At 48.7% G+C, this 25,653-nt stretch overlaps 1 protein-coding gene and 1 non-coding gene across 2 annotated transcripts in view; both read left to right on the top strand.

The window, feature by feature from the left end:
- Window positions 1-25,572, top strand: part of Trpc4ap (transient receptor potential cation channel subfamily C member 4 associated protein) — a 60,096-nt gene extending 34,524 nt beyond the window's left edge. The window contains exons 6-19 of the mRNA XM_051143598.1: window positions 591-719; window positions 6,328-6,535; window positions 7,495-7,680; window positions 11,448-11,590; window positions 14,875-15,006; window positions 16,367-16,425; window positions 18,283-18,384; window positions 19,378-19,461; window positions 20,422-20,512; window positions 21,701-21,841; window positions 22,079-22,187; window positions 23,465-23,577; window positions 24,329-24,535; window positions 24,719-25,572. Of these exons, the coding sequence (XP_050999555.1) occupies window positions 591-719; window positions 6,328-6,535; window positions 7,495-7,680; window positions 11,448-11,590; window positions 14,875-15,006; window positions 16,367-16,425; window positions 18,283-18,384; window positions 19,378-19,461; window positions 20,422-20,512; window positions 21,701-21,841; window positions 22,079-22,187; window positions 23,465-23,577; window positions 24,329-24,535; window positions 24,719-24,856 (1,842 nt within the window). The 3' untranslated portion in view covers window positions 24,857-25,572. The remainder of the gene's footprint in view (window positions 1-590; window positions 720-6,327; window positions 6,536-7,494; window positions 7,681-11,447; window positions 11,591-14,874; window positions 15,007-16,366; window positions 16,426-18,282; window positions 18,385-19,377; window positions 19,462-20,421; window positions 20,513-21,700; window positions 21,842-22,078; window positions 22,188-23,464; window positions 23,578-24,328; window positions 24,536-24,718) is intronic.
- LOC127188672 (small nucleolar RNA SNORA70) lies at window positions 8,536-8,668 on the top strand. The gene has a single exon (XR_007830531.1). It is a non-coding gene; the product is annotated as a small nucleolar RNA SNORA70 (small nucleolar RNA).
- Window positions 25,573-25,653: the final 81 nt, after the last annotated feature.

The following is a 25,653-nucleotide window of genomic DNA, read 5'->3' as shown; positions in this document are numbered from 1 at the left end:
CAAAAGGAAAAAAAGGATAGTTACATTATATTTTTGATGGCATTTCCCCCATAATGTAGACAAAGCATACTTGATTTATATGTCTCTACTAGCCAACACTCAGCTTGTTCCATGTGGCTGAATGTGCTAACAGCCAGATTCACTCTGACCTGATCTGAGGTGAGTCTCTGAGAGGCACTGAGTACCTGTGTGAAGGACCATGGAGTGCCAAACAGAAGAGCAAAGGAAACTTAAAGCCTGTTGGTTCCTCCAGCATCACTTTGGCTCCAGGTGCAGAATGAGAGGCTCACAGTGTGGGCAGAACTTTCTGCACTCTCACTGGAATCCTTCTGGACTTTTGAGATAGCATGTGCAGGTGAAGAGATGCCAAGCCAGCTGAAGCTGTTCGTTGCCCCCTGCTCTTTTCCTCGTTCCCAGCTCCAAAGTGCTCTGAGGGCCCGGAGTCCTTACCCACCTTCCCCCAGTACCCATGCCTTCCTAGATTTGTTGGCTCACGCTGGTTTTCAAGGTGAGATGGATAGCTTTCTGTATCTGGGATAATGCTTATTGTCACAAGCTCTTCTGCCTTTTCTCCTTTCTCCCTGTGACAGACCGAAGGAGTAACAAAGCGTTTGGCAGAAAAAAATGATTTTGTGATCTTCCTGTTTACACTGATGACAAGTAAGAAGACGTTCTTACAAACAGCGACTCTCATCGAAGATATTTTGGGTGTTAAAAAGGTGAGCTGTGTTCTGCTGTGGGAGGGTGTCTTGGGTACTGCATTGCTGGCCCTGGTTAACGACTGGACAGGACCTCTTTCAAAGAAGCTCTTCCACGCCCTAGAGGTAAATCCTTAGTTTTTAGCTAGGTGATAGCTCCATATATAAAGTCAGGTTATACCCCTCATGCCAGTGGCTCTTTATGGCTATCAGACTTGCACATATAAATTGAAATCAAACAGTATGAAGCACAAAACATTACATTGATTGGTGAATGTAATGGCATTTATAGTGTTCCTTGCTAAGATAAAATTGCTCCTCACTAACCTTAGTGGAACAAGTTGTTCTTAGCATGCTTTTGTGTTGTGTGCGCTGCTGACTGCTCACAAGCCAGCTTTCTGTGTTTGGGCTGCTTCCCCTGGTGTTTGCTCCTCTAGTGGGAATATCTGGCCTCACTTATTTAATCTACCTTTATGTTTCTTTACCAGCCCTCAGTTAAAGTTGGTTACTTAGTGTGAACATGAGATTTCAGTGTAAGCACTGAAATCCTGCCTCTCATTTCCCTTTCTTTTTTGTTTCATTTTGTTGTTGTTGTTGTTGTTGTTTTATGAGACAGGATTTCTCTGTGGAGCTCTGACTGTCCTGGAAGTCACATCGTAGGTCAGGCTGGCTTCAAACTCAGATATCTGTTTGCCTCTGCCTCCTGAGAGCTGGGAGTAAAGGCGTGCACCATTACTATCTTTTTTAAATAGTGGTACTAGGGACTGTACTTAGGATCTTGCACAATCTAGGCAAGTGTTCTACCACAGAACTATTATCCTGTAGCTTACCATATAGTTGAGGTTTATGGGGGTAAGAGTGAGGCTTCGTCTCAAAAGGCAGCAACAAAAAGATGAAAGCATTAAAGTTTTCTCATCAGAAACTCAGGCTTCCAAAAATATACTCATGTGCACTATACTAGGGTTTTGGTATAGTGTTTGTTAGGACCTAGAGTTTACTTCCTTGGTCCTCTCCACGCCTCCCTGTTGATTGCTGGTAGGAGGTTTCTTCTCATTGCTGCATAGTCTCCTGGAGGTTGATGGTGTAAAAGGGGGATCCAAACACACTGTCAACCAGCCTCCACTTCTGCTTTCTGCAGGCCTTGCCTGTTGTCACCAGGCAGAAGCATCACAAGTGTCCCGTTGTCTGTGGGAACACATTTCCCATGTATACAGGCCTCAGACAGACCCTTTGTGCTCTTTGATAAAATGCCTTTGTTATTTACCAAGAATCATGTGCTCAGTCCAGTGTGTGAGAGTGGCTGTCAGTGCAGGAGCCCCGTGCTCCCTGGCGGTCTCTGAGTAGGAAGCACTGACTGCTCTTCCTCAGCTTTGCTCACCTGGCAAACGCCCTCATGCCTTCTCATCCCTGTCTGTGTTGTCCAAATCGGTGAGGGGTTCTACCACCCTCTGTAGGTGCCTTGATGTAGCATGCAAAACTAGGGTGGGAGAGGTACCTGCAATTCTTGTAACAAAGGACTGATACTCAGAATTCATAAAAATTCCTACAAATCAGCACAAAAAAGACAAAGCCTAGTTAGCAAGCAAGCAGTGGTACAAACAGGTGTTTCACAAAGGATGAATAGATGAGCCATAAAGAGATGTTTGGTTTCATTGAAAGTCAGGAAATGCAGATCCTACCTGTGTGAAGTGAGAGCAGATCCTAGTGGATGCAGAGTGGAAATGCTTCCGGCAGAGTATGTACTTGTCCAGTTTGGGCTTTGTTGTTGTTGTTGTCGTTGTTTTTAACTTCATTGTGTGCATGCTGTGTGCCCAGCACCTGAGAAGCACTGCCCCAAGGACTGGGGCCTCCGTGTTTTCCTGTGGCTGAATGTGACCTGTGCCTCAGTGTACTTGTGGGAAATGATTCTCAGAAATGAAAACATGCAGCCAGAGAGACGGCCTGACAGGTACAGGGACATGAGCCTGGGCTCAGTCCCTGGGAAACAGTGGAAAGAGAACCAACAACTGGGAGTTGTCCTCTGACTTCCTTTTGTGCTATGGCACACACTCACCAGTATATACACATACATAACATATACACACACATGCACACCCACCCATACATATACACACACCCCATATATACACATAGATGCAAATACACGTGTGTACACACATGTGCGCATCCACATGTAATTAGAAAAAAGGGTTTTTGTTCTGTTCTGTTTTGTTTTGTTTCTTGAGGCAGGGTTTCTCTGTACAGTCATGGCTGTCCTGGAACTCATTTTGTAGACTGGAGCTGGCCTCAAACTCAGGGATCCTCCTGCCTCTGCCTCCTAAGTGCTGGGATTAAAGGTGTGTGCCACCACTGCTTGGCTAAAATAATGTTTTAGGGAAGCAAAAATAATCAGCTAGGGAAATGCTAGATGGATAAAACAGCTGCTGTCTAAGTGTGAGAACTGGCTTTTGGATCCCAGTACCCACATAAAAGCCAAGTGGTCAGAGTAGTCCCTGTGTAATCCCACCTCCTAGAAGGCATAGACAGGGATCCTGGGCAAGCTGGCTAGCCAGACAAGGCAAACAGGCATGCTCCATGCTCCTGTCAACATGGTAGATTGAGATCCAGGAAGACACCTCATGTGCCATACACACTGCACACACATGTGAACATGTATACACTACATGTTTTTTTATTTAAAAAAAAAAAAAAAAAAGGAACGAGACCACTAGAGTGTACCCAGAAGGTCTGTCTATTAGCTAGAGGGAACAGATCCAAGTGTGTTATGCGAGGATATTGCTGGAAAATGTTCTTCCCTGCCACCCCCATACATATTTATTGGATTGTGATGGAAAATATGTTTTACTGGTCATTCAGAATTCTTTAGCAACTACTGTCCTAGAAGAGCTTCTTTATGGGCATCAAGTGACAATACTTAGGGTTGTCAGAGCAGAAAACCTAAAAAGCAAGCCTATGACCCATGTCTCCTCACACACTGAAATATAATAAAGCATTAGATATGGCTGGTGCTGTGGGCAAAAGCACAGCTGAGTCGGAGTGACAGTGATAAAAGCCAGCTGCAGAACCCTGTAGATGGCGTGTCGTTTTCATAAAATTAAAAGATAAAACAAACCTTTTTGATGATAAAGCCATAAAAAATTCATAGCAGTGGTCACCTCTGACAGAGGCGGAGAGATATGGTAAGGAAGCTGCACACAGCCGACTATGCTTTATAACATGCATCACATATTAAAATTTTAAAAATTAGAACCTGTATTCTGGCAGTGGGGAGGCTGAGGCAGGGGGATTGCTAGATGCCTCAGGCTACCCTAGCCTACATCGTGAGTTGTAAACCAGCCTGAATTACAGGAGGATGCCCCATCTCATAAACAACAGCAGCAATAAAAAGTGGGATGGGGGGACAGGACTAGAAGGAGGGAGGAGCTGAGAGTCAGAGATACTGAGTTAGATGGGCTGGGCCGGGGCATGAGGAGCTGAAAGTGTCTAATGATGACAGTAGCTGACATCTGTGTGCTGACTGGGCAGAGAGGACTCCCAAATGCTGCTTCCTCCATCACCACATACAAGAATCATTTGCTTATTTAGTGCACCGTTACTAAGCTCCGCGCCACCAGGCAGTGTGCATGAGAGCTAGCCCTGAAGGAAAGTAAGGTCTGTCCCTCTTGAAGAAGTGTCAGATTACTTGGAAAATAGATGAGGGACAAATAATGGCAAGTTCCTATGCAGCGATAGAAAAATGCGCAGTCTAGTGGAAGTTAAGCGACTTAGTGGGCTTAGAAGAAGCAGGAGCTCTCTGTAGACTATGTGACCCTTTAAAACAAGGACATCTCATGCAGCATACACAAATTGAAGGAAGAAAAATACATCATAAACATAAGCATTTTGTGTATTTACTTTATGTGTATGGGTGTCTTGCCTGCGTGTATATATGTGCACCACATGCATGCAGTACAGGGGCTGGAAGAAAGTGTTAGATCCCCAGGAGTTACAGACAAGTGTGAGCTGCCATGTGGCTGCTGGTAATTGAACCTGGGTCCTTTGGGAGAGTAGCCAGTGCTCTTAACCACTGAGCCCCAGGCCAGAATGCCCTTTTTTATTTTTTATTTTTATTTTTTAAATAAATAATAGAGCATTAGTCAGGTTTTGTTAGGAAAAACAAACAAACAAACAAAAACTAACATGGGCTCCTTGGGAAGAAAATGAAGTTTATTTGACTTACATTTCTGGAGCATCAGAATTCACACAGCATAGCCTGCGTGGCTGTGTCGCTGCATGGCAGTTAGCAACGTGGAGTGTGACAGAGCCACGAAGAGAGAGTGGATGGGACCAGACTTAGGTTTTTTATACTTTTATTCCATGAATTACCAAGGAGTCCCAGGAAAGCCACCTTCCAGCAGGATACCCTAATTTCTTAAGGATCTCTTGAAGGTCCTCCACCTTCCAGCAGAGCTCCCCTAAGAGCCTAGTTCTCTGTGCATGAACCTGTGGTGAGACTGAAATACAGCTAGGAATAGAAGGAAAATTCCTCGATATGCTGTAGAGCATTTGTTAAAAGTTATAGTAAGCTGGGTGTAGTGGCGCACACCTTTAATCCCAGCACTTGGAAGGCAGAGGCAGGTGGATTGCTGTGAGTTTGAGGCCAGCCTGATCTACCAAACGAGTCCAGGACAGCCAAGGCTACACAGAAAGACCCTGTCTTGAAACACTCCCCCCAAAAGTTATAGTAAACATCAAACTTTGGAAATATGTCTGATAGAGGCAGGAAGAGAAGTTCTATATTGTGTACATGTAAGCAAAAAACAGCTATAGGGTCGCTCCCTGCAGCATTCAAGTATGGTGAGACATCATAGTTCACCTAAGTGCATAGAGGAGAGTGAAACACTGTAGTGAAGCCATGAAAGAGAATTGAGCTGGCGCCGTTTGCCAGAGGTTCTATATAGATTTCTGCATAGAATTACAAGTAGGCTCTAGTATATTCACATCACATGCCCAGCGTGCTACACAGGTTGATGGGAGTGTTGATGAGGGCTGGAAACTACCTAAGAACAGGAAACACAAGTTCAAAATCATGGCTGCCTCCAGGAGGGAGGGGGACTGAGGGTAACTGTAGCACTTCACGGAGGCCTTTGGCTGAATAGGAAAAGTTTTACTTCTTTTTTAAAAGTTAATCCAATAGGAACTGTAGCTCAACTAGTAGAGTGCTTGCCTGGCGTGTGCAGAGCCCTGGGCTTGACCCACATAACTGTCACAGTAGGGACACCTGTAATCCCAGCACTCAGGAAGCAAGAGAATCAGAAACTCAAGTTAATCCTCAGCCACAAAGTTCGAGGCGAGCCTGTGCCACATAGACCCTATGTAATTTATAAAACTTAATGGTAGGCTTTTTAAAGTGGGGCAAAATTTTGCTGCCAGAACAAAGGTAGATAGTAGGACAGTTGTGCTTACAGGGTAAATGTAACCCCCACCTAACTGAGGTAGGAGAGATCCCAGAACTTAACTGAGGTCTGCAGAGCTGGGATTTGAACCTAAGTGGTCTTCACTGCTGAGGCCACATAAGAGGAATGCAGGAAAACACATGCAACTTCTTGAGGAATTGAGCGTGGGGATTGTTTATTTGTGTCTTCCATAGGAGATGATTCGGCTAGATGAAGTGCCCAACCTGAGTTCCTTAGTGTCCAATTTCGATCAGCAGCAGCTTGCTAACTTCTGCCGGATTCTGGCTGTCACCATTTCCGAGATGGACACAGGGAGTGATGACAAACACACACTTCTTGCCAAAAATGCTCAGCAGAAGAAGAGCTTGAGTTTGGGGCCTTCTGCAGCTGAAATCAACCAAGGTAAAGGGTTCTCAACATTTAAATGTTTGTTTATTATTTATATAGTATTCTGTGTGCATGTGTGCCTGCAGGCCAGAGGAGGGCACCAAGTCTCATTATAGATGGTTATGAGCCACCATGTGGTCGCTGGGAATTGAACTCAGGACCCCTGGAAGAGTAGGCAGTGCTCTTAACCTCTGAGTCATCTCTCAGCCCCCTGAGACTCTTCTTAAACCACCTGGCTCTTAGTATTTGCATGCAATCAGTGTTTTAGGGTTTCCGGGGCCCACTTGGAGTCTGTAAATTTTATGTGTCTTTTTCTTTTATGTTTCAGTTTTAGGACAGAGTTCAATAGCTTAAATTAGGCACTTTTTGTTTTTGGTTTTGGTTTTGGTTTTTGGTTTTTTTCGAGGCAGAGTTTCTTTGTGTAGCTGTGGCTGCCCTGGACTCACTTTGTAGACCAGCCTGGCCTCGAACTCACAGCGATCCACCTTGCCTCTGCCTCCCAAGTGCTGGGATTAAAGGCCTGCGCCACCACTCCTGGCTACTTATCTATTTCTTATTATTTTATATATATATAGGTGTTTTGCCTGCATGTATGTCTGTGCACCACGTGGGTGCCTGGTACCCAAGGAGGCCAGAAGAAGGTTTCATATCCTCCTGTGTGGTGCTGGGAATTGAACCCAGGTCCTCGGGAAGAACAAACTCTTTAATCCTCTGAGCTGACTCTCAGCCCTTTGGTATTTTGTTTTAAGAGGATAACTGTAGTTGCTATCACAGTAAAAAGTTTTTTCCATCTGGATATGGCAGCACATATCTGTAATCCTAGCACTTGGAAGGTAGAAGCCAGAGGATCAGGAGTTCATGGCCAGCCCGGGCCTCGGAGACTCTGTCTCAACAGAAGGAGCAGAGGAGCATCCTTTTCACAGCTCAGGGCTGGAGAGCTGCTCTGTAAGGTCCTTCTCTCTCTTTCCTTGCAGCTGCTCTTCTCAGCATCCCTGGCTTCGTGGAACGGCTTTGCAAACTGGCGACTAGAAAAGTGTCCGAGTCAACGGGCACAGCCAGCTTCCTCCAGGAACTGGAGGAGTGGTACACATGGCTGGACAATGCATTGGTGCTGGATGCCCTGATGCGAGTGGCCAGCGAGGAGTCTGAGCATAATCAAGGTACTTTCTTTTAAAACATTTTTTAAGGATTTACTTATTTTATGTGAGTGCTCTATCTGCATGTACACCTGCATGCCAGAAGAGGGCATCAGATCACACTATAGATGGTTGTGAGCCACCATTTGGTTGCTGGGAATTGAACTCAGGATGTCTGGAAGAGCAGCCAGTGCTCTTAACCGCTGAGCCATCTCTCCAGCCCCAATCAAGGTATCCTCTATGGGTCCCTGAGTGGTGAGGTTTTTCTGGGCCCCTTGGAGACATTGTTGATCTCTTTTCTGTGGAGAAGTAAGAGTTGCTTACAGTAGAATTTTCTTTAAGGTAGTCCTACACCAGGACGCCATTAAAACCTTACTTAATAAGTCCCCCTTTGCTTCATAAAAAGAAGTAAAAATATTTGAATTTGCATAATATATAAAGAGATTGAATAAGGATGCAAAAGCTGCTCGAAATAAGAGCCCTAAGCCGGGCAGTGGTGGCGCACACCTTTAATCCCAGCACTTGGGAGGCAGAGGCACGTGGATCTCTGTGAGTTTGAGGCCAGCCTAGTCTACAAAGTGAGTCCAGGACAGCCAAGGCTACACAGAGAGACCTTGTCTCGAAAAACCAAAAATAAATAAATAAATAATAAGAGCCCTATACTATGTGGTTTCACAGGTGATTTCTGCCAAACACTTAAAGAAAAATTCACACTGAAATTTATAAGCCCTTCCATAAAGCAAACACTTCTCAACTCATTCTTTGAGATAAATTTTACCCTTATACCAAAACTAGACAAAAAGATCACAAGAAAAGAAAATTCGAGACTAATATCTTTTGAATATAAATACAACGATTTTTTTTTTAAAAAAATGCCTTCTACCGCCATTTAAGTGGGCCAGGTTCCTTCCTTCACAGGAGCCTGGTGGCAAGGGCTGCATATAGTGGCCTCCTTGGAAGTATTTGTAGCCTGTTACTCTGCGGGTTGCCCTGAGGGACCCTGGAGACAGTTTTCACGTCTCTGATGTCAGTGTTAGGCTCCAGACAGGCATGTGGGTGTCTGTGGGAAGCATAGGAAGTGCAACCTGCACAGTGACAGCCTACAAATACTTCCAAGGAGGCCTGACTCGACGTCACGGTGGCTTCACAGACGCTGAAGCACAGCGAGCAGGCTAGTCATAGATAAATTAAACTTCATAAAAGTCTTACAAACATCACAGAAAACTGAAAAGACCAACTCACAGATCAGAATGGTTTTGCAACCATGTATGTAATAAGGGGCTTTAATATAGAATGCAGAATGTATAAAGAAGTCTAAGGATGTCACCTACCTCAGACATATGAGACCCTGGGTGGTGCCCAATACTGACCAAAGAGTTAAATAAGCAAATAGCATGGGGCTGAAAAAATGGCTCAGCAGTTAAGAACACTGCTTATTACTCTTTTAGAAAAGAGACCTGAGTTTGATTCCCAGGGGTTCAGAGCCCTCATCTGGCCTCCACGACACCCACATACACTCACATGCACATGAATTTAAAAAACAAAACATAAAGAGCACACATACATAAACAATAAAACTCATTTCAAAATGCAGACAGGGATCCAAATAAGACATTTTTTCCAAACAGGAAAAATGGCCGAGCACACATGAAAAGCCACTCAACAGCTTTAGCCGTTAAAAATACAAATGAAAACTATGAGGAAACATTCCTACTCACTGCCCCCCCCCCCACTTCTTTCTGTGTTTACGTGAGCTGCCCGTATGTTCCCCCTCGCTGCTCCCACCCGTGAATACTCATTACTTCTGGCATTGTGGCATTGTGTGCACCACTCTACCTCCTCCTCCTCCTCCCTCAGCCACGTCTTCTTTAGGCCCCCCCAGAGCCCTACAGAACCAGGTAATAATAGTGTTCAAGGCTCAAGGGTGTGGCCAAGGCAGGCTTTGTTACTCCCCAGTCACCTCAGACTGCTGGACTCTTGTGCTGTTCTAGGCACCTGTGGGGATGTAGTGACCCTGAGTTTTGCTCCTATGTGTAGAAAAGTATACTAAATGGATAACTTTTTCTCACTTAGGTTTTTTTTTTCCTTTAAAAAAAAAAAAGATTTATTTATTTTATGCATATGAGTGCTCTATCTGTATGTGCACCTGCAGGCCAGAAGAGGGCATCAGATACCAATATAGATGGTTGTGAGCCACCATGTGGTTTCTGGGAATTGACCTCTGGAAGCCATCTCTCCAGCCCCAGGCTTTTGTTTTTGTTTTTGTTTTTTATGGTGTATATTTAATTAAGCTTTGCCTACTGCCACGTGGGTGACCAGGAAGAGCACACAAGCTGAAGGAAAAGCATGTACAACCAGGTGGAAATAAGGACTTGTAGTCTGCTGAGTGATGGAAGGTGGCGCACACTGGTGCAGTCGCAGCATGTGGGAGGCAGCATTGGGTACACAGCTGAGCTCAAGGGCTACATAGCAAGCTCCAGGCTAGCCAGGCCTGCAGAGTGAGACTTTTGCTCAAATAAGTAAATAAATAAAATAAAAATAAAAAGCTCCAGTGCAGGGGGCTGGAGAGATGGCTCAGCTGTTAAAGACTAGGCTCACAACCAAAAATATAAAAAGCACCAGTGGGTTATTGCCCTGTTATTATAGATACTATATTACTATAGATCTCAAAAAACCTAAAGAATTTCGGGTGTTTGAAAAGATGTTTAACTTTGAGCAAAACATTAAACAGTGTATGTTACACGCCTATGAAAACATTATAAATGCCTCCATTGATGGGGACGGTATGCCTGTTCTGGGTTTTTTGAGACAGGGTTTCTTTGTGTAGCCTGGCTGTCCTAGAACTTGCTCTGTAAACCAGGCTGGCCTCGAACTCACAAAGATCCGTCTGCCTCTGCCTCCTTAGTGCTGGGATTAAAGGTGTGCACCACTGTGCCTGGCTGGTACAGTTTGTTTTTATTTATTAACGTTTTTAATTTCTAAATTACTAGAAATTACATCATGCAAGCATTAGCAGAAGAATTCCATTTTTAAAAAAATACCATTTAACATCCTTGCGTGTTGCTCGATGGTGCCAGGCATCATTGTAAACACTTTCTATGTGATAATTCTTTGCATTCTTGTAACATTAGTAGCTGGTGTCACTGACATCGCCGTTGCCTCACCAGTGAGAATGTATAGCAAACACAGAGAAGTTACCCTGCTTCCCAGCCCCACACACCAGTGATGCAGGTTAAGCAGCAGTCTGGCTCAGCATCTGTATCCTTAACCACTGAGCCACAGTGCCACTTGTCACTGTCCTGGCGTCACTTTGTCCATTTTCAGAGCTATCCTAAGACTCCAGTGCTGGGCTCTTGTTGAGTGGGTGATGAGTGAGGGAGGGATTACTTAAAGGGCTCCCTCGTGCGGTCAGCAGTGTATGGGCAGCACCAAACACTTGGTCGTTGGACTCCTGAAGAGTGGGCTCCACAAATTGCTGTCAGACATCTGTCTGTCCAGTTGGTAACAAGTACAAGGGGAAGTGACTGTTGGCTGTGTCAGAATGCTGCACTTGATGTTGGGAAGTGTGGCACTGCGGAGGCCCTCTCCTCAGTGTCTAAGTTGCTGTTGCTCTTTAGGGTGTGAGATTTCGTGGCTTTTAAAATGTCTAATGAGGGCTTGAGTCAGGTCCGATGGCTCTTTAACTCCAGTCTCTTCACAGCAGGCTGGTGGGTAGAGTGGGCTTCCTCGGGAGCTGTGCTTCACCCATCGTACTGGGGCTGTGCCAGCCTCCACTGTGTTCCCTCCTCTAGGCGCTTCGGAGGAGAGCGGGCTGCCACAGCCCTCAGCCAGGACCCAGCTGCCCCAGTCAATGAAGATCATGCACGAAATTATGTACAAACTGGAAGTGCTTTATGTCCTCTGCGTGCTGCTCATGGGGCGCCAGCGAAACCAGGTGCGTTCCTCCCCGGCCTCAGGGTGGGACACCGAGCAGGTGCCACACAGCCTGTGGGGGGCCAGGGGCGTTTGCCTTCTCAGTAAGGGAGTCAGCTGATGTACATTCTGTTGTACTAACAGAAGCAAGTGTAATGTTTAAGCACTCAGTTGAATGCGACTCTTCCATTCGTGTGTTTCACTGATTGTTTATCACTACATGTGAAGGACTTCAATTCTTTCTTTTCCATTCCTGTTTTTTTTTGTTTTTGTTTTTGTTTTTGTTTTTAGACAAAATTTCTCTGCATAGCCTTGGCTGTCCTAGACTTGTTTTGTAGACCAGGCTGGCCTCAAACTCACAGTGATCCACCTGCCTCTGCCTCCCGAGTGCTGAGAGGCGCCACCATCGCCTGGCCTCCCCACTCCTGTTTTATATCTGTCATTTGACTACATCATTATTTGTTTAATATTCATTCATAGAAGTGTAAATTTTGTCTGCTTTGGGTATTATAAATGATACTTCCAGCACTGGTGCTGTAAATATGTCATTTATCATGTGTAAGAGTCTATCTGTTGGCCAGGGAAATGTGGATTTGTGAATTTGGATTTGGGGGACACTGCCAAACTACCCTCCCTCTGCAGGTAGTACCAGTTACCAGTCACCAAAGCGATGCTGAATTAGCCAGACTTCTGCATTGATGACCAGACACCTGAGAAAATGATTGTGTGCGTGTGTATATGCATGTGTGTTGTGTACATGTACGTGCACAAGTGCATGATTGTGTGTGTGCACATGTGTGCATACATGCTCACTCATATACATGGGCGCTCATGGAGGCCAGAAGAGGACACCAGACCCCCAGAGCTGGAGTTGTGAGCCACCTGACATGGTTGTTGGGAGCCAAACTCAGGTCCTCTGGTAACTAGCAAGGAAGGGCTAGATAAACATGAGACCAACACTTAGCAGAGAAACCATTAACCCGGAGCCGTAGAGTAGGGCTGGGTGAGCCTGTGTCTAGGGCAGGGGTCTGGTGTCTTGAGGTGAGCTGCAGTGCTCAGGAGCCTTGCCCTGTAATCTTGTCATTGCAGCCTTTATGGCAGTTTTCCTGGACAGACTCTCGATGCTGCCTGCAGCTCTCTTCTGTAGCTGCTGTAGGTGCATCCTGGGCTTTCCGCCCCACATGGGCTCATGCTCACCCTCAGAGGTTCCCTGTGGGACTCCGTTACTACACTCACAGGACTCTGTCTCCAGGCCTTCCTTGAGATCTCAGTAATTCCATAACTCCTACATTGTGGATGCCCTCAAGGCCAGTGTCAGTGAGCTGGGCATAGTGCTGTAAACCTGTAATCCTAGCACTCAAGGCATGAAGACCCCACTTCAGAGCCAGTCCGGGCTTCAGATGAGCCTGGCATGGCTGGGGTTGCCTAGCTGTGGAGATCCCATTAGGCACTTCTGCTATGTTTCCTGTCCTCTGCAGTGTGCTTGGCTCCTTTTCAATGCTCTGATCTCTTTTTCAACCACATCCTCTCTATCCACAACTTGCAACTCCTTTTCCTGACTAGCCCACTTCACTCTTTAACTCTCTGCATTTTGCTCCCAGTTTTCACTAAAATCGGCTGTAAGCAGCCCACAGTAGCCATGCGGCAGCCTGAACGCTGTGACGTCTTAACATTTGCTCCTTGATCTATCACCTTTAAACTCATCCTCCCACAAAGCTTCAGGCAAAATAGAAACGACTTATTTGCCAGTATGTATTAGAAATGTCCCCTAGAGCCTGTTCCCGTTGGCACCTCACGAGCAGTCTTTTCGGTCTGCTCTTCTCTGGTACTCTGGTCTTTTGAGCTCCCTCAAGAATCTCCTCTTCAGCTCTGCTTGATCTCCCCCTGGGTCTCCTCCTCTCTCCATATCCACCCCACCGTCACCACCAAGCTCCCAACATTCTCCGGCAAACAAGTTCCAAAGGCCTAGGAACCACGTGGTCTGACTTGGCCAAAGCAGTGACCCTGTATCTCTAGCACCTGTGTTCTTTCTTGGGCTTCTGTGTCACTGTGAAAAGCATCTGAAGGAGGGAGATTGGTTTGGGTTCAGTTTTAGGGGTATCAGTCCTTGTGTCTAGAAGAGTAGTGCAACAGAGCAGTCCCCATTTGACAGCCAAGGGCAGAGAAAAAGACAAGGAGGGGACCTACTCTCTGTGACCCGCCTCCCCCACTAGATCCTTCCTCCCGGTTTTGAGAGCCTCCTGAAGTGGCAGCACCAGCTGTGAAGTGTCACACACTTACAGATGCCAACGTCAGATACAACTTTCTTCTCCTCTGCCCATCTAAAAAAGAAAGATTGTTTGCAATACGAATTTCTCCTCATATTGTGAGGTTGAACTTTTCCTGTGATGTAAGAACATTTTCTTAGGGTTGGAGAGATGGCTCAGTGTATAAGTGTGGCTGCTCTTCCAGAGGGCCCAGCTTTGATTTCTAGCACACACACAGAGCAGCTCACACCTGCCTGTAAATCCAGTTCCAAGGGATCTGACACTCTCTTCATGAGCACCAGGCACACGTGTGATGCACAAACATATATGTAAGCAAAACACACACACACACACACACACACACACACACACACATTAAAGAGCATTTCCCCCCTCTCCCCCTCCTTCCTTCCTTTCTTCTCTCTCTCTCTCTCTCTGTCTCTGTCTCTCTCTCTCTTCCTCTCCCTTCCTCCCTCCCTCTCTCTTTTGTGTGTGTGTGTGTGTGGGTGGGTGGGTGTTTTCCCTGACTGTGTGTCTATGCACCATGTGTGTGTGTGTTGTACCTTCAAATGCCAGGAAAGCGTGATGCATCCCTTGGGGCTGGAGTTACAGAAGGTTGTAAACAGCCATGTCGAGGTAGAGAGCCAACCCCAGGTCCTATGGAGAGCAGCCAGGGCTTTACTCACGGCTTGTGACTGAGCCTTCTTTCTAGCTCTTAAAAACATTTTTTAAAGCCAAGTAGAATGGCTCACTCCTCATAGTGAGTCGCAGGTCAGCCTATGACACTCCACATGCACACGCACGCGTGTACGTGTGTACACACACACACACACACACACACACACACACACACACACACACACACACACACACACACACACACACACACACACACTGTCTTAAGGATGTTTTTCTGTGTAGCCAGGGTAGAGGACGTGTGGAGTCTGTCTTTAAATGGCAACACTCCCTGGCAATTGCGTTCTTCACCCTGAAGATGGCTGTACTGATGTTGTGCGCACATTGGCCTCAGTGTTTCTCCCTTCCCACTCCACCTACACAGGTTCACAGGATGATTGCCGAGTTCAAGTTGATCCCAGGACTCAATAATTTGTTTGACAAACTCATTTGGAGGAAGCATTCAGCATCTGCCCTTGTCCTCCATGGTCACAACCAGAACTGTGACTGCAGCCCGGTAAGCAGGGGAGCCTGGGAGTGTACAGGAGGCTAACTGCTAAAGTTAGTCATTTTAAGAGCTACTGCTGACCCTGATGGGCTCCTTCTTGGAGAAGAGAGCAGAAACGAAGTTTCTCAAGCTCTACCTGAATCTCAGAGCACCCAGGTAGGGTGTTGAACGAGACTCAGAAGTCCTCTGTGCCACCCACCTTTTCAGGAGAACTTGACTGAGTCACTGAGTTCTCTGAGCCTGTTTTCCTGGACTAGGAGGGTCATGTGCCTGTTGTCCTCACAGCACGGCCTTCCCACACCCCTGACACTAAAGGCCTGAGTGCCAGCAGGACCTGGTACCGTGGGTTCTTGAACCTGCATTTTGGAACTTTCCTAGTGCCTTGCCTCTTACTTTGTCATTATCTTTAGCCTTGTCTGAGTGTAGTTTATATTTCTAGATGACACGCCTGGCTCTATCAGAAAGCACTTGGTCTTTGTTCACTGTATAAACATACTGCATCTTCTGTTTTTTTCTTTTGCAATTTATCTCGTTAATGGTTTGTCATCTGCTTTTGTATGGTCCCTTGGAAATGCTTATGTGGTGTCAGCAGCTTGTGTTTGGGTTGTCCCACCCTCAGGGTGGCATATCCCTCATTTTGTGATGTTTGGGAGGTGGTGATCCTGGTGACCTGTGCAGCCTCTGCCCTGGACACTGTTTTGCTCGTGCTTTAGGAGGAGCCAGGTTTTTGTTTGTTTGTTTGTTTTTGTTTTAGGGTCCCCCCCCCCCCCGAGAAAGGGTTTCTCTATGTAATAGTTCTGGCTGTCCTGGAACTCTCTTTGTAGACCAGGCTGGCCTCGAATTTAGTGATCTGCCTGCCTCTGCCTCCCGAGTGCTGGGATTAATGGTGTGTGCCACCACGCCCGGCCCTGCCACTCTGTTAGGATCTCTTACTTCTCCTGGGAGGCTCCAGCGGGCCAAGGGCAGCAGGCCTGACTCCTCACCCAGCTCTCTGGTTCACAGATTGGCTCTTTCTGGTCACTGCGAGACATAGACGGCATAGCCATGTTTGACTAGGCCCCTCAGCTCCTGAACACCTCTGCCTGGCTCTCTGGACCAGGCTGTTCCGATCCCTCCGGGTTCCCTTTCTAGCTTCTAAGCTAGCCTCACATATAAAAGAACGTGTGCTTTCTCTAAAATCCCATATGCTAGGATGCTGTTAGCTGAGGAGCTCTACAGTAAGTTTACCTTCACACTGCCAGCTGTGAAGGTCTGACTTTCCAGCAGGCACTCAAAACAAGCAGTGTAGCAAAGACAGGGCTGTCACCGGAGCCCAGCCTTGTTTTATTTAGAAGTATCATGACTAATGTAGCTTTATCATGTGTTATAGGACATCACCTTGAAGATCCAGTTTTTGAGACTTCTCCAGAGTTTCAGTGACCACCATGAGTAAGTATGTGTGCCCTGCAGGCATCTCCTGCAGGCTCTCTCCCCCTCTTCTTCTGCTCTGACTCTGGAGGTATCTGTAGGGGCTGGTGGGGGCCTCCTACTGTCCCCTCTTCCTTCCATCTAAGTGTGGGCTTTCCCTGCACTTGGACAGACACCCTGAAAGGACAAGAGTGGCTGCCCCTCGTTGCCCTTGGAGCAACATATTCCCCTCTGAGCCTCAGAGAGCCCTTAACTGGAAACACGGAGGCTCCCACCTCCACAAAGAAATGTGTTGCACCCCTCCCCCCGCATTTTTTGAGATAGTCTACTCTCTGATTTTTATTTATTTATTTATTTATTTAATTTTTATTTTTGGTTTTTTCGAGATAGGGTTTCTCTGTTTTCTTGGCTGTCCTGGACTCACTTTGTAGACCAACTGGCCTTGAACTCAGAGAAATCCGCCTGCCTCTGCCTCCCGAGTGCTGGGATTAAAGGCGTGCGCTGCCATGCCCGGCTTACTCTCTGATTTTTAATGTTTAATCTCTTAGTGGAGAATGTACAAGAAAATGATTATTTACTATAAAGGAAACAGTGCAGGGGAGAGAGAAAAACAGGTGATTCTTGGCCTTAGCATTAGGGTAAGGACTTCAGTGGCCTACTTTTGTGTGCACAGAGAAGTGGACACTCTAGTACATGGCTTGTTTGCTTGCTTTTCCTTTTTTTTTTAATGCCTCAAAGGAAGGCAGAAACTCAGGCTTCCATGAAAGGCCTAGAGGAGGGCTTAGCCATCAGGGAGTTTGTCCTGGTTTCCTCACAGTTCTAGGGGTTAACCTGATTTTTAAATGTTGATTTAAAATTTCGGAACATTGTACGAGCTAATAGAACATCCTGAGTTCAGTGTAGCCCAGGGCCTCCATCTCTCCTGTGACTCTCTCATGTGAGCAAGACTATGTATGGCTGAAGGCACCTGTAGGTGACAGAAGTGATTTTCTTTTCATCTTTGGGTTTGTGTGTGGCTGTGTGTATGTCCCTGGTCTTAGCTTTCATCAGCACTTCTGTCTGCATGGCCCAATGGAAATACTGTGGCCCCTGCTGTCACGGAGGGCACATTTCCGTTAGAGAAGGCCATCAGTAAAGGAATGCTTGATGACACATGGGCGTCATGTTGGGGGCGAAAAGAGCTCAGTTCTGTGGCAGACAGCTGGCAGGTCTTCTGACCAGCTGGCCAGTGCTCAGCTGCTCCTTTCAGCAGAAGCAGTGTGTGAGCAGAGGCCTAAAGAGGATGAAAAGGCAGCGTGAACGGTGTTAGCCGGGAGGCCCATCGTGCCGAGACGCCTGCAGGAAGGACATGACGTGGTCAGGAACACCAGAGTGCCCAGACGGTGTGATGGGTGTGAGCTGCGCAGTTTGCTATGGCTGCAGAGGTGGCCTGGCTGCACAGGGCCTCTGAGTCATGACACTCCCAGGTGTCACACAGCTGAACTGTGAGAATTAGGGGAAGCATTTTCAATACTGTTCTGAAAACCACTCAAGGAGCTGTGTGAGGGCCTTCTTGTGAGAAACAGCTGAGGAGCTGCCTCTGTGCTGCACAGACCCATAACGACAAGCCTCATGGAAGAGGAGAGGTGATGTCATAGTTGTCAGACCTCTGCTTCTGTGACTTTGATAAGTCGTATAGGAATGCGCAGTGCGCAACACAGGGACCTGGAGATGCCAGGGGAAGGACTTGTTAGTGAGTGACAAGCAGGCATAGACATGCTGGTGGATTCTCAGCTGCTCCTCCCCACAGGGGTGAGCAGAGACAGAACCTCTGCCCTGCTACAGAGCTGCTCAGCAGCCCCAGTCCTGCCCTTTACCCTTTGAACCTATTTGTTTCAGGAACAAGTACCTGCTGCTCAACAATCAGGAGTTAAATGAACTCAGTGCCATCTCTCTGAAAGCCAACATCCCTGAAGTGGAAGCTGTCCTCAACACAGACAGGTGATCCTGGTGGGGACAGCTGTGGCTACAGGTCTCACAGGAGGCACAGTTGTGCATACTGTCCCTTCCCCAATGTAGCTACCATGCCCCACCGGCTTTGCTAGATAGTCACATCTCCTGCAATTCCTAACTGAATGTCACAGCAACCCTCAGAAGGCAGTGCCATCGTCATCTTCCTCTCTATATGTAGATGACAGAGGTCTCAAGCGTTCCCCTGCCAAAGGTCAGTTGGACTCATTTCCTGCCCAGTGGCCACTGTGCCAGGCAGGGTAGGCAGAAGCACGCCCTTCACCCCTGGCCTGTGTCTGCCTCCTGCCTCACCTTTGAGAACAACACAGTGACATGCCAGGCTCATTGGAGCTTGTGAAGTGTGGACCTTATCCAGCAACCAGAACCATACCCCCAACTTCTTCCTGATAAGATGGACACAGTGCTGCCCCAGTGTCTACAGGGGATGGACATGGAACTGCTGTGTTAAGAGAGAGTTTAAGGGCCCAGATACCTGCCACCATGACAGGCCTAATCATTTCCTTACCTACTGCCTTTGCCTCATAGATAGGAAGCTGAGGTCTGGAAGCCCACAGCTAGCTGGAACTAGCCCTGGGGCAGGGGAAAGAACTCTGGGCCCTGCCCTCTTGGCACAGATGTTGTTCCATCTGGTATGTTTGCTGTGGCCTGGATTAAACCCACTTGTGACACAAACGGCCCCAGTGGCAGTTCTGAGCCCCATCTGGCCCTGGATGTGCCTCTCCCTCTTGCCAACTGGCCTGAGGAGGGAAAACTGGCCTAAGATGCAGTAGAAATGCATTTGGTTACTGCATTGATGGCTGCTCATCTCTCATGTCCTGGCACAAGGTGGAGCAAGCGAGCATCCATGCAGACTCAGAGACATGGCCTGTTCTTTTGTCCGTCTGCACCAGCCTAGGAGCCTAGCTCGATGGCCCCCATCAGCCGTTCAGATGTGTCACCAGGGCTCTGCCTCTTTGATTTCAGGAGTTTGGTGTGTGATGGCAAGAGGGGCTTACTAACCCGGCTGCTGCAGGTCATGAAGAAGGAGCCAGCAGAGTCTTCATTCAGGTGAGTCTATGGACAGCTACATTTCTGAGGGGCTTAGGATCCAGGAGGTTCCTGATAGTTTAGTCTCCAGAACATATTCCTTAAAAGTAGTCACTGTTGGGGGAGGTGGTCTCACTGCCACTGGCTACATGGGGCTCAGCTGCTAAATGTATGTACCCTTGTCACACTAGCAGACTATGCCAGGAGGTGACTGAGCATTCATCAAGCTGGCCCTAAAGAGGTGGGGCACAAATGGGATCCAGGCTTTGCTGTGTGACATTATCAGGGGTCATGGGAAATAAGCAAGAGACCTGCTTCCATGCAGCATGGGAAGAAATAGAGCTAGAAACCACCCCAGGAGCCATCTGCTAGGTGGCTTCGACACTGAGGAGGGGCTGCAGAGTCCCTAGCCACCCCAGGTGTGGGGTGTGGGGGAAGTTGTGAAGGTTGCAGACAACGTTTCAGCAGGCCTGGACACAAAGCTATGTCCCCACAGGGTCCCTGTCGACTTAGCCTCACCTACTCAGGCTGACCCTGGGGTCACAGCTGAGCCTCTGGGCCGCTCAGGGTCTAGTCGAGTCTCTAGACCAGCTCAGCGCACATGAGCTCAAGGGCTTCTCCACACACCCCTGCCTCCCGTCCATGTCCTTCGGGTCTTCTGAGAGTGGAAAGCCTAGAGTTTCCTCATGGAGCTTACTAGAGGTCACTCTTTGAGCCCAGATGCCACTAACTATGCCATACAAACCCTTTCTGGTGCAGCCCCACGAAAGACCGTTCCCTGCAGAGCTGTGGATATGAGGATAGTAGCTTTCTTGCTCACTGCTGTGCCCTCAAGACCTAAGTCTGGGGCCCAGGACAGGACAATGTTCAGTAAATGTCAGATACTTGACTGCAAACAACTCCAACCCCAGGAGAATTGAGCCTGCACCAGGGGAAGGCAGCCGTAGCCACCTGGTCTAGGGGTCAACTTTTTGGTCACAGGTTTTGGCAAGCCCGGGCTGTGGAAAGCTTTCTCCGAGGGACCACCTCCTATGCAGACCAGATGTTCCTGCTGAAGCGAGGGCTCCTAGAGGTATGGCGGAGGAGCTGGGCGCCTGGCGGTCATCCTCCCCAGCCTCTTGCACTGACTTCTCCTCCTGAGCCTTAAATAGTCTGGTCAGGGACAGGCCAGCTCTGGTTCCTGTGCTCATGGCTCCCGCATTGGTTCTGGGTGCCAGCAGCGTGCTCCCTGTAGGTACTGAAGGGTGACCGAGGGACTCGGGGGCAGTCATGCAGGATTGTAGAATGCCGAGTTCCTAGCAAGCCCTCTGCGCTTGAGGGTAGTTCAGTACTGACGAAACGTTAGTGTTCCCATATTGATTAAAGGCCTGCAGAAAAAGCAAACTGAGAAGAGAGCAAATCGCCAGAGTTACAGTTGGGGCTTTTTTTGTGTTTGTTTGTTTAAATTGCTATGAACAGGAGACTGACCAGTGAATTGTAAAGGAGAATAAGTGCCAAGCCAGCGGAAGTTGATCACATGACCTGAGTTAGTGGGAACCTGAGCACTTGAGAGGCAGAGGCAGGAGTTGTGCAAGCTCAAGGCCAGACCCTGTTTAAAACAAAACAGCCATGAAAAGAAGGAAGGGGTGAAGAGAGGGAGTGAGGGGAAAACACAGAAAACAAGTGGAAAATATTGGAAACCGTTTCACCATTAAGGAGTTAAGTTGAAGCTGGGTGTGGTGGTGCACGTCTTTAATCCCAGCACTCGGGAGGCAGAGGCCAGCCTGCTCTACAAAGAGGGTTGCAGGAATTGTCTCACTGTTCTTGATAAGCATGTATTGATTTGTATATATGCTTTAAACAGTTTCATTGATAAACACAAAGCTAGCCCCTAGGGTCAGAATGCACACTCTGTCCTTGATTTACTGAAGAGGCCTAGTGCTTAGGCAGCAGCCCTTGTTAGCTCTGCAGACAGCTCTGCCACAGGAGGCAGAGAACTCTGGCCTTTTAGGTGTCTGCAAAGCAAATTGGAGGCTTTGTGTGTGAGCCCTGGTAAGAGAACAGTGCACACCCACCCAGCACCTCCTGCTGAGCTCCGCCACCTGGCTCTTTCCTTGGAGCCACCAGTGTCCTCAGGGGAGAACCTAGGCAGAGTTGCAGGGTCCAGCGCCCTGCATGCTTGCTTGAAGCAGTTATGTGGTCTGAGCTCCAGCCAGGCCTGAGGGCAGACGGTGCGGGGCAGACCCATGCACACCCTCACCCTGTTCCCTGCTTTCCTCAGCACATCTTATACTGCATTGTGGACAGCGAGTGCAAGTCGAGGGATGTGCTCCAGAGCTACTTTGATCTTCTGGGAGAGCTGATGAAGTTCAACGTCGATGCATTCAAGAGATTCAATAAATATATCAACACGGACGCAAAGGTAAGGCCTGCCCTGGGCCTCCACGGTGCTTGCTGTGGCATCGTTTGTCTGTGGCCCTTGGCCTGCCCACCCTCAGGTGTGCCCACACAGTAGGAGGGCTCTGGGATCAGGAGGGCAGTTTTCAGTACACCTACTCTGTGTCAGGCTGCAAGCCAGACTATTGGGATGAGAGCTTTGGCTGTTACAGCATTTTAGCAGGCCAGCAGCCCCTGGCAGTGAGCACCATCTCTGCTCCAGTTCCAGGTGTTCCTGAAACAGATCAACAGCTCACTGGTGGACTCCAACATGCTGGTGCGCTGTGTCACTCTGTCACTCGACCGATTTGAAAACCAGGTTGACATGAAAGGTAAGGCCAGGGTGCCGTGGTGAACAGGTGCAGTATGACGGCCAGACCTCTGCCCTCCCGCCAGGAACCCGTGACTTACTTGCGCAGAGCTCTGCGTGCCTTGGGCCAAGAGGGTGGTCTTGGCCGCCTCGCTCAGCTGTGTCGACTTCTCCACTGATGTCTTAGTAAGGGAAAAAGCCACCTTCTGGATGGGCTGCTTGAAGTGTGCAGTGTCCCTTCATTCTATCTTCCTGCACAGGACTGCAGTGTGCGGCTGTGGTGGGTGTGTCAGACCTCACCCAGAATTATGTTTAGCTACACATCTGTGTACATAGGTTCTTTTTTTTTTCCGCAGAAGGTCTGTGGTACCAAGCAGATTCTCACAAGTTTATGAACACTTCCAAAAAAGGACAGTGTTCCTCATCGTTGTCACTGATAGCAAAAAGCATCAATTAGACTGTTTACCGCCTGTTTCTTCTCTGGAGGATCTGTCTTAGGAGATTGGTCACGGTTTTGAGTGCCTTTTCAATAGTTTCGGAGGTCATTTGCTCGGTGCCCTTTGCACCCTGACTGCAGCAGTGGACACAGACATGTGAAAGTTATGCTAAACCAGTCATGTTAGGAGCTCTGGAAAGTGGTTTGCATTTCACTGTTTCTCTATTTGTGTGTGGCTTATGTATGTGTGGGTATGTGCACATGTGTATACACATATGTAGAGGCCAGAGGTTGATATCAGGGTCTCTTTTTCCACCTGTAATTTTTGGACATAGCTTCCCACTGACCCTGGAGCTCATGGATCCGGCGAGGCTGGCTGGCCTAGGATCTGCCTATGACCCCGCTCTGGGTTTTCACAAGGGCTCTGGTGATCTGAGCTCTGTTTCCCATTCTTGTGCAGCAGTGTCTCCCCGGCCTGTCCTGGTGCTCTCTCTGCAGACCAGGCTGGCCTCGAATTCACAGAGATCTGCCTCCCAAGTGCTGGGACTAAAGGCATGCACCACCACATTGTTGTGTTTTTTCTTAAAGATTTATTTGTAATTATGTCAGTGTGTGGGTATGTGCACGTAAATGCAAGGATAGGCAGAGGCTGGAAGAAGGTATTGCACACCCTGAGCTGGAAATATTGGTGGCTGTGTGCCACCATTGTAGGGCCTCTGCAAGAGCAGCGAGTAATCGTAAACTACTGTTTTGGTGGTGAGAGAGGCCCCGCTGCAGAGTCAGGACCCAAGTGGACTTAACCTGCGGCATGGGCGCCCTGCCACTGTACACACCTGGTGCTACACCTCTGCCTCCCTCCATAGTGGCCGAGGTCCTGTCCGAGTGCCGCCTGCTTGCCTACATATCCCAGGTGCCCACTCAGATGTCCTTCCTCTTCCGTCTCATCAACATCATCCATGTACAGACACTAACCCAGGTAAGCTGTTCCAGCCAGCGAGCAGTCAGGGAGGGCAGATTGGAAACTCTCTCTCTCTCCTCCAGAAGCCCAGCATGTCTGTTTCCCCTTCTCTCTAGCAACATAGCTCTTCCTACAGGGGGACTAAGACCAGATACCAAGTCTCCTGAGGTCACAGGGTCAGTTGGGCAGAAGTAAGACTGGCACTGCACTCTTGTGACTCCAAGCCAGTGCCCTTCCCCTTGTACCCTACCTACCCCAGCTCCTGACTACACTGGGCTGTGGACCTGGACCTCAGATGGTTCCAACTCCTTGACTGAGAGGACCTGGACCTCAGATGGTTCCAGCTCCTTGACTGAGTGGCGACGGTCTTCTCCTTTCACAACCTCACGCCATCTTTTCTAAGATGAGTCACACTAGCACCTCCGATTAATGGTTCTTTGGTTGTGGCTCTTTTGTTGCAAGGCATGGGGCCAGGGATGCCTCTGAGGCTCACATCCTAGTGCAGCACTAAATCCTTAAGTGAACGACTGTATCTGGCTTATGCACCCAGCCCAGCAGGGCATGGAGGGTCATCCCAGAACCAAGGTGTAGTAAGAACAGTGTTACTGTCAGTGCGAATCGTGGTAGGTGGAACGGGAACGTGCCTGTGATTGTGCCAGGCCTCTGTGTTGGCCCAGGATAGCCTCTTCCCTGCCCAGTGGCTGTCCAGTTTCACTAGCATCCTGAGGCTGCTGACATGCACCCAGTCCAGCTGCCTTTGGCCTTGCAGGAGAACGTCAGCTGCCTCAACACCAGCCTGGTGATCCTGATGCTGGCCCGGCGGAAAGAGCGGCTGCCCCTGTACCTGCGGCTGCTGCAGCGAATGGAGCACAGCAAGAAATACCCCGGCTTCCTGCTCAACAACTTCCACAACCTGCTGCGCTTTTGGCAGCAGCATTACCTACACAAGGACAAGGACAGCACCTGCCTGGAGAATGTGAGTGCCCCAGCCCCAAATGACAGTGGGAGGACAGTGGCCTGTGAACCAAAGGCCACTCGCTCAGATGGGCATTCAGGCGGCAGAGCGTGCACAGGCTGCCACCCTGCCAAGTCCCTGTGTGACACCAGACTGGGCCCAAGTCCTCCGTGCACTCCCCAACCCCCCTCTCTCTTCACTCAGAGCTCCTGCATCAACTTCTCATACTGGAAGGAGACAGTGTCCATCTTGTTGAACCCAGACCGCCAGTCGCCTTCTGCCCTGGTCAGCTACATTGAGGAGCCCTACATGGACATAGACAGAGACTTCACTGAGGAGTGACCTTGAGCTGGGCTTTGAGAAGCTGCTGGGCCAGGGCGAGTGTGGGTGAGCATGAGTGCACATGCCACGCGCTCTGCCCGTCCCTGCCCCTCTCGTGCCTCCCCACTGCTCTGTCTACCCCAGATCTTCAGGTACAGGCTCAGTGGAAGGAACATCCTAGAAGCTCTTGTCTCCTGGGCCTGAGGCCCGGGTCACTGGGGAGCCTGTTTCCTCACTGTCCGCAGGGTAAGGACAATGGCACTATGCCCACCCTTCCCTCGCAATCCTGGAGCCTGCCAGAGAAAGGGAACATAGGAAACTATCTCTATGTGAGCTTCTCCCATCAGGCACATGATGGGGAGGAAGGCACAGACCCCTGTGAGCCAAGCCTCCCTGGCCTCAGGGCACAGGCAGAGGCTCCTGGGCCCTGGGCAGGGGTGGGTACCAGAGAATGCTGCCTTCCCCAGGTCTGCCCATCCTCTCGTCCCTCCTGACCTCCCTTGTCTTCCTTTAGCTCCTCTGGTTCTTTGCTCATTGGCCACTGTGTTCATCCTGACGGGTCCCCAGAAGTGGGCGACCTTTTCTCTCCATCCCTTGGGGCATGGAGTGCCTGTGCCTGCCTGAGCCCAGACACAGGAGCCTGGCTGAGAGCTTACCCTTGGCTCCTCCTGTGTTGCCAATTTATTAACAGCAAATAAACCAATTAAATGGAGACTATTAAAGAACTTTATTTTAAAGACCGCTGTGGACCTGACTTTGTCCATGAGATTCTGTTCCCAGCTCTCTGAGGACAGTGGCTGCTGCTGCAGACATGGTGT

Source organism: Acomys russatus, chromosome 4 (assembly GCF_903995435.1).
Source record: "Acomys russatus chromosome 4, mAcoRus1.1, whole genome shotgun sequence".
Classification (NCBI taxonomy): domain Eukaryota; kingdom Metazoa; phylum Chordata; class Mammalia; order Rodentia; family Muridae; genus Acomys; species Acomys russatus.
Note: the sequence above shows the minus strand (reverse complement) of the source record. Positions and strands in the feature narration are given on the sequence as shown.